The following is a 15,207-nucleotide window of genomic DNA, read 5'->3' on the forward strand; positions in this document are numbered from 1 at the left end:
GTGCTTTCAGCAAGTTACCTAGCTTTTCTATGCTCTACTTTCCTAAACCATTTTCTGGCATCTACTTGAAATCACTCAGTCAAATTCAAGATGATCTCCTGGCATTGGTAAATCCCTCAATTAACAGAAGTCCATATGATATTTTACTCACATTGCTGTATCTTGAGCAGCACAGCAGCAAAGGTTCTTGGAGCTAGGATCTTGTCATGCTTGGACAGATTGTTTTTTTCTTCAAGATTACTGTGGAGAATTCTGCTTTCCTCTGCCCAGCACAGAATTGCTGCTACAAAATTGGGTAGAGGCAGAGGTTTTCTTCTGAGTAGCACAGTCTAGCTGATAGGATGGATTGCTGTGGCCTAGGGAAACAAGAGAGAGGTTACCTGGCTTGCACAGGTTCTTCCTTTATTTTCCTCAAAACCTTCAGCTTTACTTAGAGAAACACTATGAGAACTGTCTTAGTGAGAGAGCCATGCAGTCACCAGAAGTAACTGAGAGCAGACCAGCTTCCTGTCTGACTTTGTTGTCAACTCTCCTTGCTCAGGTCTGCCTAGTACCCAAAGGAGCCTTTGAACATGAGCTGTCTGGAGCAATCTCTGGCCTTATCACTTATTTTAATGTTTCTTGCACAGGGTCACTCTTGGATGTGGTGCTCTGGGCAGTCTCACCCCAGAGTGCTTCCCTTCCTTTATTTAACCTCTGACCTGTGAAAACAAGAGTTAATCAAGAGTTCTAAGGTAGCTAAGAGGAAGGGGAAGTGTTTGGTTACAAATTAAATATGAACAAGTCATAAGTCATAAATCCCCAGTAGTGCTACCCGTTGTGCGTCTCAAGTTGCATATGGCCCAGAGTGTTTGAGTTATAAATTCAAGTTCAGAGCCCTCTGATTGCTTGGGGGTAGGTGCTAGATTCATTTTCTTTTGGCTCCAAACTTTTTGCTTCCAAAACATTAGTTTTAATGGACCAGCGACCTTCATACTTTGCCTTTTCACCTCATGCTTGCCTCTCTTTTCTCCCTTTACCTGCCTGCCTGCTTATGGTGATTGGTGTGCTGTTCTGTGAATTGAGACAGAAATGTTTCTCTGAAAGAAATTAAGTATATGGAAAGAGTCGCCAAGGAAAGGCACTGAAGCATTGAGCATAAATGGCTTTAAGAGACAGCTAGACACTTTTATAGAGAGATTTGCGATGGAATGAGAGAGCATTCAAACAGAGATGTGGGTGCAGATGAAATAAATGAGTGCTGTTCATGGAAGCTGGGTACCTTGTTTAATCTAATGCTTCCTTAAATGTCACCACAGCATGTACACAGAGCTTCATGCATTAGATTTAAGAAGACTACACAGCCTAAGAACCTGTGACATAAGCTTTGGTCTTTCTAGTAAGTTCTTGAAAATGTACATCTAGGTCACAACTTCAGGCACTGGAAACTTGAAATTCCCCCAGGATGTGCTCTCCCCACCCCCATCTCCAATATAATGTGCCCTCTAATTCCTAAATCAAGGAAGAGTAGGCACATGACGGGTATCCCTGGGTCTGGCAAAGTAAGAAAACACACTGAATTGTTGGGAGGTAGCCAAAGTTGGGTTGCTCAAGGTACTTTATAGCTTCAGAGTTTTGGAGGCAAGCTTTGATTGTACCAGGGTGTTACAGTGAGAATTGCAAGATAAGAATTCCATGTCTCTTCTCAGTTTCACTACTCTTATGGAGCAAATAGGACTGAGAATACAAACTGGACTAGTTTTATGCTTTAGTAGCCATACCATCATAAAAAAAGGTCATTCTGCTTCTGAGACTCAGTTTTATCTTCTGTAAAACAGGACAGCCCTCATACAGCTGCTACAACAAGTACTATATCAAGGCAACTAACACTTGATAAGTGTCTCCCTTCCCTATTAACTTTCACTTCTTCTAAAATGATGTCAAGTAGCATCTCCATGGGATAATTAGTTTTGTTGTTTACTATTAAAAGTAGGACAGAACTTCTTATGGAACTGTTTCTTGCCTTTGTCTTTTTTCTGTTTTTTGTTCTAGTTGTAGAGAGAGAATATGTCTCTCTTAGGCTATGAAAACTTCAGTAAGGTGGGCCTGGCTTAGAACCTCACTGGACCATTATATTATATTATAGTTGTAATTCCAGCCATAAAGTCAGATGATCTGAATGGGGAAACTTGCAGGTGTGTGAGTACAGGAGTGGGCCGCCCCATAAACTCCTGGGAACATGATGAAAGGCCTGTGTGCTCACCCTCTCTGGACTCAGTGGAAATACCAAAACTTACAGCTTGCTGTCAGTGCAGGTGATGTTATTCCTAAGGTCTCCCAATAGCAGCATTCACCAGTGGTAACAGCAGCAGGCCCTGTGCTCTCTTCTAGAGCAATATCCCTCAATCACAGTCATACTATCTCAGGAAAGAAGACAACAGACACTTCCTCTAAAAGCACCAATTATTGAGTACCCATCAAGAAAGGAGCCTTGTTTCCAAAATCAAATCCAAGTGTATGTTTCAGCAGGTCTATATAAGCACGGGTGTTTCACAGGAGGTGTGTGTGTGTGTGTGTGTGTGTCTGTCTGTCTGTCTGTCTGTTGTGAACACTTACTCCATAATACAAATTAATATTTGTATTCATTCAGCACATACAATACATTTTCCTGTGCACATATAATAGCTATCACAATGGGATATTAATTATGGGCATAAATCAGAGATTCTGAGCTTAACTGGATACCATAGTAAATTTACAATTCAAGATTAGCAGCTGTGAGCAAAGCAGAAGGATCAGGTTGGGCAGGACTGGCTTTGATCTCCCAAAGGGGGTGTGTTTTTTTCTTACTTTGACTTTTGGTCTCATTAACAGTAAGAGTGCGGCAATATCAGGGTGAAGGAAGTTAGCGCTGCTCCAAGCACAGCTGGAGATGTATTTCAACACTATACTCAGCCATATCATAGCTTCCAGACAGCCATTCAAGGATAGGTGTCCCATCCCCATTCCACAGATGGGGAAGGAGGAACAAGCTTGGTCCACAACTTCCTGCTGTGCAGTTGGTAGAGTCACTTCTCTGGGAAAGCTTTTGAAATCTTTGCTCTGCCCCCTTGTGATCCTCTAACACTATACTGACCCAGTGCTGCTGTATGCTCTGCTAGTGTGAAGTGTTCACACTGTGCAGAACACCAGGCACACACTAGAAAACATGTAACATGTGATGCTGGGCTGGAAACTGCTATTTCAAATTCCACAGAGGTCTTTACTGAAGCTGCAGTATTAGTTCAGGAAAGAGCTGTGTGCTTACCTCCTGGAGAGGAGTATGCACAGTTCAGTACTAAGGCTTACGTTAGTAAACTTAGGCCAGCACCCATGATCCATTTCTGTTGTGCCTAAAGGTGAGAGTATTTTGGGGATGGATATGATGGGGAAGGAGGTATGTCTTATGGAAGGTTCTGATGGGGCCACACCCATCACCAGTCAGGAAGAAGGGAAAGAATGGAAGGTGGAGAAGTGGATAAGAGCAATCATGTCAGAGCTTTTCTCTTCAGTACATTTGGAGGAAAGAGCAGTAAAAAATACAGATAAATGTACTGCCTACTACAGGATGCTTTAAGGACTTGTCAGTACTTGGAAAATTAGGTTTCCAATAAGACAATGAGAAGAGGAATAATCGATGGGCTGATTTAGGGAAGGGGTAAGAAGTCTTTTGTAGCTATTCTTTGGCCCACCCTAAGCATATGCATCACCAATGTTCTAATTATTTGTCAGATTCCAACAAGCTTTTGGTATGTTTGGTTCTTAATCCTGGGTTATTTTCCTAACCAAAATGCAGCCCGCTAAGTTGGGGTCCCCATCTAAAAAGTGCAGACTGATTGTTATCCTCTGGTGCCAATGGTCCTGGCCTTTGTAGTGACTATAGCAATGATTGCTTTCTGTCACAGGAAGCTGTGCCATAGAATGTGTGGCATAGCCAAGCACACACAGAGTTGAACAGTTAAGTAGGAGTGAAAAAGACAAGCATGTAGAGTCAACTTTGGGGAGTCCTCATATAGGGGAAGCCTGAAACACCTTCATGTTCCTGGATTAAAATTTATCCAGTTAAACAGATGCCACAAGTGCATAGTAAAAATGGGGGGGTGGGGTGGGGGTGGGATTTAGAATTTTATCTAGGAAGAATGGATCTAAGAGTTTGAAAATAAATTGACTTCAACAAAATCTAGTTTTTAATTTTAACAATGCTTTAATTCTTAGACAGAATAATTCATGAGTCAGATGGGTTTCTAAGGGAAGGGGTTGTGGTTTCTCTGCCTTGATAACACTTCATGTTTTACTTGCATAGCATAACCAGAAAAGAAGTCTTTTTTTTTTCTTTAAGTATTTGAGAACTTTCCCAAAGGCTTCTCTTGTCCTTTGATATTGAAATCATTTCCTTTTGATGTAGCTGTTGTGTCACCATGCTTGTTTTTATCTTGTTTCTCTCTTGGTTGTTTGTTATCTGGGCTGGTGCTGCCAGGTCTTCATTTGTCAGCACTGAGCAGGTGTCCAGCTCTCTAAAGTGTCTCTGTGAAATTCTGCGTCCTGAGTGTGGGTTATGATTTACCCCATGGACAGCTGATGTCTGTCTGACTCAAACACTGACAGACACTAGCAGAGGATCTGGGGTAGATGCTCAGTCCCACAAGAAGGACAGAGTAGCAACTTCTGTTTGAGGTAGCCACATCTTGTTGAATTTTTTTTTCTTCTTCTTATGATTCTGCTTTCTGATGCACTCTGCTTGACATAGGATGTATGTCTCCTGTAGTGTGTGTGCATGAAGAACCCCTGACTCTGAAACCAGGATCCAAAGAAAATTAAGATCATAGCTAAGATCAGCAAGAGCAATAACCAGGGAAGCCCAGGAGTGGGGTTTAAGCACTAGACTGGGCTCCTCTCGTTGTATGTCAGCTCTGTAAGTTAGGTACTGATCCTTAAACTATGGCTGAATGTTGAGGACATGCATGCAAGTATGTCAACAGTTGTCAACAGTAAAGACTTTTGAACACCCAAAAATCAAACAGTAACTCAAGACCAAATGTGAAATGGGTCTTGGTGTTTCTGGCCAGCTTGTCTGTATCACACTGCTCATCTGTCATGACACAGCCAGCAATGCTGTGGGAGCACATCAGCTTAGACTCTGAGCTGTTAGGTCATGAACTGCAGGCTTTTCACTGTCTTTTCTTTTCAGCTCTTATTGGAACAGTGGCTTAGTTATATAAGGAAAGCAAATGCTTTTAATGCTTTCCTACCGTCAATAAGTATCAAATTAGCGTATCATCAGATTTTATAGTATTAGAATATTTGATTTTACAAAATTGTTTGAACTGCTGCTATTTTGTACCAAGTATTTGTGTGAAGCAGCATTCTCCATGCTGACGATTATAAAGTGAAAATATTGATTACTCCATGCTGATGATTATAAAGTGAAAATATTGATTATAACAAAGCCATACCCTGTCTTAAAAAAACAAAAATAATGATAAACCCTGAAAATCATTAATGATACTCTATCTGTGGTATCAAATATTTAATCGGGATTTAATTTTTTATGTGAAAATAAGCAAATACGTCCATCTGATTAGAATGCAAATTTGCTTTTATATTTAGTAAATGGTAAAATTACAAGTTTACTAAAGAATAGTTAAGGTGAATTTCTTTATGATTTATTGTTAAATGTTTAGTTTGTACACCTATTTTGCACAGTGTTATGCCTAGGTCACATAGAAATTTCTCGGGCAAAAAATTAACTGTCAGTACAAAAGCTTAAGAAACTATGATATGGCCAGACGGTGGTGGCACACACCTTTAATCCCTGTACTCAGGAAGCAGAGGCAGGCAGATCTCTGAGTTCAAGACCAACTTGGTCTACAGAGTGAGTTCTAGGACAGCTAGGGCTACACAGAGAAACCTTGTAAGGAAGGAAAGAGAAAGAAAGAGAGACTGACTTGGAGCAATGTGGCTGGTTGCATTCTTTTTTTTTTTTTTTTTTTTTTTTAAAGATTTATTTATTATATGTAAGTACACTGTAGCTGTCTTCAGACACTCCAGAAGAGGGCGCCAGATCTCGTTACGGATGGTTGTGAGCCACCATGTGGTTGCTGGGATTTGAACTCTGGACCTTCGGAAGAGCAGTAGGGTGCTCTTACCCACTGAGCCATCTCACCAGCCCCTGGTTGCATTCTTAATAAAATATTTTAAATATTTTTAAATATGTGTAAGTGTGTGCCTATGTCTAGGCATATCCACATGTGACTGCAGGTACCCACTGAGTCTGGAAGGGGGTGTCAGATCCCTTGAAGCTGGAGTTACAGGTGGTTGTGAGACACCTGAGTTGGAGGCTCAGGCACTCTAGAAAAGCAGCTAATGTTCCTAACCATTGGGCCATCTCTACAGCCCTGTTGCTTCTTTTTATCGATAAGGTCCCCAAGTCTTGGAGAACTGTTCTCAAGTTGCCATAGCCATATGTCCAGTGCCCTGCCAGGAAGTTATTACTTCACTTTATCTTCCCATATAATATGCCCCAAGTATTTATTTGCTGAAATTTTACAATAAATTCTTTTTATTATTTTCTTCTAAACTAGAGCCAGGATATTTTACTGATCTTTTTCAAGTTTTAAGGATGACTGGATTATATTAGCTAAGGTTTTCATTTCAGGAAAGCAAGTCAGACAGTGGTTCTTCTAGAGCTGAGTTTACTAAGAGAGGTAGCCACTTTCTCCTGGTTTTCAATACTCATCCCTAGGATGTTACTTCTCTTTCCTTGTCCCGTTGGTCCCTCCCCATCTTAGTTGCTGAGTAATCAAGTAGCCCATTAGTTTGGTCCTTCAGAGTCCAGCCCTGGATGCTCTCCAGCTTTCACAATTATCCTTGCTCCAGCCCTTATTTATGAGAGGTGTTTTTCTGTTTGTGCTGATCTTTGTGCCCATTGCTTCCAGCTTTCCCACCTCCCTGGGTCCCAGCTCACTCAGAGTCCAGCTGAAGCTCAGCCTCTCTGAGATGAAGTATAGCTTCCACAGCTGCCACCACCTTCTCAGTGTTCTCAGTGTGGCTGACTCTCTGGCCATGCTTTAAACTTTTCTTTTGCTTTTCAACTAAAGCCATTATGGTGTGCAGTCTAGATGATGTCTTCATACTCTTTCTGATAGAGGAAGACACTATTTTGTACGTAGTGTTTTAAATACTAGCCAAACTTAAATAAAAAATTGGAAGCTCAACACACAAGGCAGCTTTTTTCCTCCCCTGTTTGGGACATATGGTTAAAATAATAATAAAGGCAAACATTTTAGTATGCATTTAAAAAAACATTTTTCTTCTACATAACTACATACCAATCATAAAAATGAAAATGTTAGTGAAATCCTTGGATTCACATTTTTAAGAAATCAAGTTGAGAATTAACTTTGCAGTTATTAGTTATATCTGTGCTTTAGTCTGGCCCAGCTCCTCAATGTTTTAGCACCTTTATGAACAGGACAGCAAGGCTCTTACATTGGAGAATAACTGCCTGTGTGATATATCTAATGCTTCCTCAAGATAATGCTTTGCTTCCCTGCCAAGAAGTTGATAAAGTTGTGCTGTTTTCTATGGCATTCTGTCTGGTGACACACTATTTTGTACTTTTCTGTTATTTGATGAAGGTTGTAACCTTGGGGTTTTCCTTTCTGTTTCCCCTGTGATTTACAACTTGATTGTGAAGACTCTTCCAGACTATGCAAGTAGCCTCATCACTCAGCAAATGTTCTGTTTGTCATTTTTATCTGCCAGGACTCTGTCTAATCCCTTTGTTAGTACGTGCTTTGATTGTCACAGATCCTGTCAGTAGGATTTCTTCACCAACTTTTGTGTCCTTTTGATATGTCCATACCACGAAGTAAACACAGACTTGCTTGATATGGCTTAAAGCACTTCTTAGCTCTTGCCTTGGAAGCAGACATTTCTATAGAGAACCCTCATTCTTAATAAAGAATGCTATTTAGAAGAAACCTTATCTAGACACTGAGAGTGCCCATTATAATAGAAACATTTCTTCCTACCGGCCTTTCCTGCCATTCACTCTACTATGTGTATATGAGTGTGCGTACCTGTAATCTGATTGTGCACATTTATATTTATATTTCTGTATCTTAGCTATCTCTATGTGTCATGATTTCACAGCTGTATCCAGCCAGGATTCATTCTTACTTCTTCCCTAACCATATTTCTAATTCACATATCTGGTATCAAGACCCTTGGTTTCTATTGCACACTTAGCTACTTGATCATTCTCCTAGTATGTCACCAGGCTCCTGCTACATCTTCCCGCACAGCTGCATTCCCTCACTGTATTTGGACCAACACTTTAAATGAAACTGCCACCTCCTCCTACTGTAGACATCTTTCTCATCTCATTTGCACAATTCCTGGGTGTCCTACACTGATGCCTTCCTATCACCGTTCCCATACAGGACTGCCTTCCTGATGATCTCTCTGCTCGCCTTGACTTTCCACACCATTTTTGTTGCTGCCATAACTTCTCTCCCTCTTGAACTCCAGGACCCTGCTACAGCTTCCATTCTCTACCTTAGGTGTTTAGCTAAATAGGTAGTACAGATATGTAATCCCAATCCCATCACACACACACACACACCCCTCAGTAAAATGGCTAGCCTAACCATCATCCATTTAGTGAGGTGAGATCAGAGGACAGAGTCTGATCTCAGTTGGACTCTGTACCTGAGTTCAGCTCTGAAGTAAGCAGCTCATCAAGCTGACACATTGAAAAGTAGAAGGTTTTCATCCAGCCTGTGCTGACTTTCTGGCTACCTACCTTATGTTCATACAAACCATGGTTACTACACCATCAGGCCATTTAAGGACGATTGTGAATTGGGTTATTGTTAGAGTAGTTCCTGGAACATAGGGCTGGACTGCCTTCATGGGCCCACAATGCTCATCTGGCTACGTGGAGAGGTATCTGTGGCACTACCTCAGCTCCTTTAACTTTAAGATTTTCTGTGGATTCCCACAAAGCAGCATTTCCCCATTGACAGTTGGATCTAGATGTGAGGGCCAAGCTACCTGAACTGTGAGAGGAGCTTGGATCCAGGCTGACAGCTGAGGCAGGTATCTCCCTGCAGCCTTTCCATCGCTGCTGGTAGGGTCATGATAATGATCCATTAGGATTCTGTATCACTGCAAAGCCCTGAAATAACAGTGCTTGAGGATAGCTGGCTTCTCCCACCTAGACATCTTCTCTTGCGTTTTTTTCTTTTCTGGACCAGGACCATGTCCTTCTTATTATTTGCAATTTAGCCCTAGTGCTTGGACTGAGCCTACCACACTGTGTTCTCCTGCAGTGAGATGCAAGCATACCCTGACCTAAGAGTTTGGGGCCTTGGAGGTGACCAGGAAGGAGCTCTCTGATAGAGTGCTTGTTTCCTCTGTGGACTGGGAAGCACTGTTTACTCACTGCTGACAGACACACACAGGATGGAGTAGGGGCTCCACGTCTTCACCTGCAGCCTCTTGGTAGTGCGGCCGGGTGCAGCACTAATGAAGCAGGGTGGGAAGTGCCAGCTGACAGAGCTCAGCTGTGAATCATGGCCTCCTAGCTGGGAAGCTGAGACACTTTGAAGAAGACAGCTGCAGTTTGATTTCAAAACCCTAACACTGCCATCCTAGACATTCATCTGTCAGCACACAGGGGACAACATGTGGGGAGCAGTTGTGCCTGGTCAGGCCAAACGAAAAAGAAGTGCCTGGCTTCCTGGGTAACTAACTACCAAGCAGTCCATGCAAATGATCCTGCCTGCCTAGCCAAAGGAATTGGTTTGTTGAGGCTGAGGCTTGTAAAGTAAAGTGGGCTGGCTCTGTGGGCCAGATGATCCTCACCAGGTGAGGATACTGAGGCTGCAGGGTACATGTTGACTAGTTGTCCCAAACTACTTTAGTATGCACTGTTTAAGTTCCAGCAGCTGGGAGAAGCAGGCTGCCCTGCTGTACTGCCTCTTGTGTGTATTCATGAAAGGAGCTGAGCTTTGCTTGCCTCTGCTTGGGGCCTGCTTGCCCTTTCCTCTTTCCTGACTTTCAGTTATTGGGTTTACCTAGTGATATTACTTTCAGGAAAAGAAATATTTGTAACTGTTGCCTGAATTTGTTTACTAAGAGTCCCCTAATCTGTGTGGTTTTCATGGGAGAGGGATTCCTTGTTCTACTCTAATGGCTTTTAGCTCATGGAGGTTTATTTAGCGGAAGAGGAAGAGAGCATGCTATCTAGTGCCTAATCCCTTTTGAATGTTTACATTGCTCCTCCAGAGCTAGCGCTGTGGAGAGTGGCAGCAGCCATTTGCTCTGGAAGAGTCCATATGTGGCTGCCAGAGATGATGGAAACATATTAACATAAGTGATAATACTGTCACTAGAAGTGAAAAGTTAAGTTGCTTATCAGTATATTTTGATAAGCTACTTAAATTTTACAGTAGCATGTTCTGGCTTCAGACAGACGTCACAGATAGGAGCTTGTGCACTTTATCTGTCCTCTCTATTACCTCTCACTTCATTTATTACCCTCAGTGATCCAGCAGTAATCTGTACAGGGTGCTGATCCCCTCTCCTGGGCAGGATGTCACATCTGGGTCCTGCCTTGGGTTCAGGCCTATCTATCAGTAAAAGACTCCATTTGCAGATGTGAGCGAGCCAGAGCAGCAGGCTTCTTTCATGCCTGCTCTCAGAAGTTTTGGGAAGGTTTCTGAGAGAACAAAGCCATTTAAAGTGTGTGGGGGTTGGTGGGGGGCAGGGTATGCTTCTTGGGAGTGGGAAATACTTCTCACTAACTTTTCCATGGCACCAAAGGGCCCTTGCTGTCTGCTAGTCTTCATCTAAGTGTGTGTGTGTGTGTGTGTGTGTGTGTGTGTCTGTGTTTCCCAATAAACTCTGAACTCAGAGTGGCCACACTCCATTCTTGGTTTGGTGCTGAGGAAACCATGAAGGAAGTGTGCACCCTTCCCTCTGTCTGTATAGTCTGTTGAGAACACAACCGTGCTGTTAAGCATTATGCTGTGGGAAGGGACATTGTAATAGTATTGTATACATGACCACCATGGAAGGAATTGAGGCACAAAAGTAGGTTCAAGAGGGCAAGAGGCTATTAGAAGAATGAGCAGAAATCAACTAGACTCGTTTATGAAGGCCAGAGGGAGAAAAGGGCCAAAAGTGTGCTGGCTTGGGCAGGCTCACAGATGCCTGGTATATCCATTGTAAAGCTGCATGTCTCTAGAAAACTGAGACAGTTGATCAAGATCCTGAGAAGAAAAAGCCAAAGAACCCTTTCTGAGAAGTGTAGACTGCTGTGGTCCTATAGCAATGGGATGGCATTGCAATAATTAAATGTGCTTTGCAGAATTGGGTTTGTTTTTGGGATGGGGAGGTAGCCAGTTCATTTTATGCATTTCTTAGTAACAGGTATCAGAATGGGAAAGAACAAAAGAGGGTGCTGGAAATCATATTGCTCCAGTGGGAGAGGCTCAAGCTTTCCAAAATTGCAGTTCCACATTCTGTCTTATGCCTCTGGGTTATGTGAACTCTGCTCAGGCAGATGAAACAAGAGGTGTTTAGCTATGAATGTAGCCTAAGATGGGGGCCCCAGCCCAGGTAAGAAACAAGACAGTCTGAGGCTTAGGAGACAGGGATTCTCAAACTCCTGGGTGTCCAGTTGCAGCTGGAAACATTGTGGAGTTGGGAACCGAGGCTATGCATGCCTGTGACAAGCCTAGGGCCAGGGGTGAGGGGGAATTACTGACTTAGATCAGAGGTGAGTGTACAGGGACATGGAGGGGCCTTCTGCAGAAGAAGCAGCACAGCTCTGTATGACAAAGGCTTTCCCCCAGAGGTTCTTGATGAGGGAAACAGTTGTTGCTATTTCAAATTGTTTATTGATGGTGAAAATGGATGCATACAACTTATTCAGGGTAGACCAGAGATTAAATATCTTTTGTAAGAAGGAGCGTTCGGGAAGGGAAGCTTATTGGCTAAACCCTCAGGATGGCCCATCTAGATACCTTATTGGCATGGAGAACTCTGTGCTATATGACTCGTAGTCACAATCATCATGTGAGGTGTTGTGGTCACATGCTCTAAGACAGGAACCAGGTCGGGAGCAGATAAAACGCCTACCAGTCTCAGTTATGAGAATACTGGGGTTTCTGAATCCGTTACCTTCTCAGTTTTTGTCTGGTGGCAGGCTTCCACTTGGCCTATACAGAATCCCTTGTTATTCCCTGCTTTGGACACTTGATGTGGGGATTGAGAGGTCAGAGTCTAGGCATGATTGACAAAGCTAACAAGAGTGCAGAAGGCACTAGTGGGTTATCTCTTGGGCCTGTGGGAGGAGAGGGCTTGAGACCAGAGGTTCTGTGACATCTCGGCCTAGCCTCAGTCCTTTCCTTTCTCTTTTTTGGCTTTGTTCTTCACTTGGCTTCCCAGGTGGCCATCAGGTACTGAGTGTTGTACCAAGCCTTCTTTAAGATGCCTCCTTGGGCTTTTTTTTATGTTCTGGGTCTGGGCCCCACAGGTGACCTTGCAGCCCCATGCCTAGGTCCTTGCTGCTGGGTCACAAGGTCTCCAGGTCTGCTACACGTACTTGCCACCCTCTATCCCCTAGGGCATTCTTCATTTTGTATTTTTGGTAATCCGAGGAGTTGAGTGCCAGGAAGGCAAGAAGGACTAGGGGAAGAAACCTCAGGCTATATCTTGGCTGCCTGTGCAGCTTTGCCCTCTCTGGCCAGCCCTATCCAGACTTGCCGTTTTGAAAGGTCATTCTGATAGCCATACAGAGGGTGAATTTCAAGACTGAGCTTTAAGGCAGACCATCTTGTGAGTTGAGGATAGCAATATTCAGAATGTGCTAGATGGCAGGGGAAACAGAGTTATCCATTTATGCTGCAGCCAGTATAGCACAGGTGCAGTGGAGGCAAAAGGTCTGATATACTAACATGATTGGTTTTTGTAATGAGACATTTGGCAGAGGTCAACAATGGGCATGCTCTGCATTGCTATGAGTCCAGTCATGAGAAATAGAGTAGATGTGTTTCTAGAGGCTGTGGGAATGGTGGGAAAGTTCTGGCTACTGAAACAGTGCCTGATTGCACTCCAGTTTGAATTTGTTCAGTGTGAACCAGGTCTAGTTTTGAGACACAGGAGTAATTCATAATGAACAATAAATGTTCAGATTCACAAAGCAAAGGCATGGTTTTTTAAAAGCCCAAAAATAATTAGCATTTAACCAGTTTGGATTTTAGCAGCCTTGGTTAGAATCTTTAGGATGTAAAGAAAACCTGAAATGTTTTGGGTTAAGTCCTCATTCGAGTTTTTGACCTGCATACTAATACTTGTTATGTTTCTTTATTTTCCTCAGCTACCTCCCCTGGTTCGAGGTATTTTATAAGCTCCTTAACATCTTGGCAGATTACACGACAAAACGACAGGTATTTGCCTTTTTACAAAAATAAATCTTTTTTAACAAGTAAACTTTAATTTTTATGATTACGAAAGTAACATGTGTTTTATGTTTCACTAAAACATTTATGAAAAAAGTGATATACGCCTATCATAGAAAGGTTGGGAAATTCAGAAAACGGTGGAAGAGAAAAGAAAATCAGCTCTTACCTAATATGCCTTATATCATCTATAAAATAAACATAGCTAAAATTTTTTTTTCTAGCTTATTTGTTGTTTTTCCTTCTGAGATTAGGAAATAGCTAGGCTGCTCCTGTTCACTGTGTTAATGTCATATTTTCCTAACAACCCTGAGAGTTCACAATGTATATGTCTCAAAGGCGGAAGCTGAATTGCTCATGCCATATAACAAATCACTTAATTGGCAGGTGACTTACCAGCTGCCTCAATCCTCATTTTGATAAAGCTTTGTGGTATTTTTATACTAATTTTTGTAAGGGTCTGAAATTCCTTCCACAGTTCTGCTATACCTTAATCAAGTTTGGAAGAAATGATATGCTAACCTAAGCTCTCACCATCAGTAACAGGCTATCTATATTTCTATTTAAGCTCATAGATTTGGGAAGTATTGTCACAGAATCATTTCTTCCACACTATTGAAAATACTGTTTAAATATTTTTTGTGGGCAACATTATATCCTATACCTTTGCTTACTAAAATGGTTTCTTCTATGGGGCCTTCTAATTATTTGAGTTTTTGTTTTCATTATAAGAAGTACAAAGAACTGGGGAGCTGACTTGGTGGAAGAGTGGTTGCTGTGCAAGCCTGGGAACCTTAGTTTAAAATCCTAGGAGAACTATGAGGGTCAGATGTAGCAATGTGTGTACCTGTGTCCTCAGGAGTGTGGGTGGTAGAGGCAGGATCAGGCATGGTGGACATGGTAACTACCAGCCTAGGTCCAACTTCAATTGTAGACCCTGTTTCAAGAGAAAAAAAAATAAGTTAAGAGTAGGACACTTTGACCCCTGTGAGTGTAATGTATACTCTTATGTGCAAACACACACACACACACACACAACCCCCTTATACATAGACAAACACACAGAGAGGAGCATATAGAAGAAAAAGAAGACCAACCACTCAAATCTTTGTATATAAAACATTTTCTTCAGTTTTTATTATTCCTCTAATAAGAGAATCCCAGATAGGCAGTTGTAAACTAAGTATTTATATGTTTGCTTGTTGTTGCGTGTAACTTTGCTAGCTTGCCTAAGTTCTGTGAAAAGGCCATGCTACCAGCCCCTACCCAGCTTCCCTTGAATCCATGGATAGAATACATACACACACAGTTATTCAATTTCAACTTGCCTTTGTTGGCCACTACTATATCCTACCTGGAAAAGTGTACCCTTAACACTATTCTTATTTCCATACCTCCCACCTTCCCTAAACTTTAGTTGCTAAGATACATCTAGTCCCTACCAAACATCCCCGACCACCCACCTATAGGAGCAGCCTCAAGCCCCCGCTCTTCCCAAGACCTCACATAGCTGCTTGGCTTTTCTCTCTCCAAAGCATGGTAAACCTCCTCCCTGTCTCTTTTTCTCCAGGGACCCAGAAGTCCAGTCTATTCCTTTCACCCAACAGTTAGCCCATGGTTTCTTTACTGACAGATTAAGAACCAATTGAGGAAGTAGACCATCAGATCCACCCCTACATTTGCTAAACTACTCTCCAAAAGATTTGCAATACAGCTG

General features: G+C 42.3%; 1 protein-coding gene across 8 annotated transcripts in view; it reads left to right on the forward strand.

Annotated features, from left to right (window-relative positions):
- The window catches only part of Dennd1a (DENN domain containing 1A), a 500,745-nt gene that overhangs the window by 240,092 nt on the left and 245,446 nt on the right, over positions 1-15,207 (forward strand). For all 8 annotated transcript variants that reach the window (XM_085834969.1, XM_085834968.1, XM_085834966.1 and 5 more), the window contains one exon: positions 13,409-13,478. Coding sequence is in view for 7 of the 8 variants with exons in the window: in XM_085834968.1 (XP_085691094.1) it covers positions 13,409-13,478 (70 nt within the window). In the remaining variant the exon portion in view is untranslated. The remainder of the gene's footprint in view (positions 1-13,408; positions 13,479-15,207) is intronic.

The sequence above is a fragment of the Mus caroli genome, unplaced genomic scaffold, assembly GCF_978045245.1.
Source record: "Mus caroli unplaced genomic scaffold, Mus_caroli_1 scaffold_2, whole genome shotgun sequence".
Classification (NCBI taxonomy): domain Eukaryota; kingdom Metazoa; phylum Chordata; class Mammalia; order Rodentia; family Muridae; genus Mus; species Mus caroli.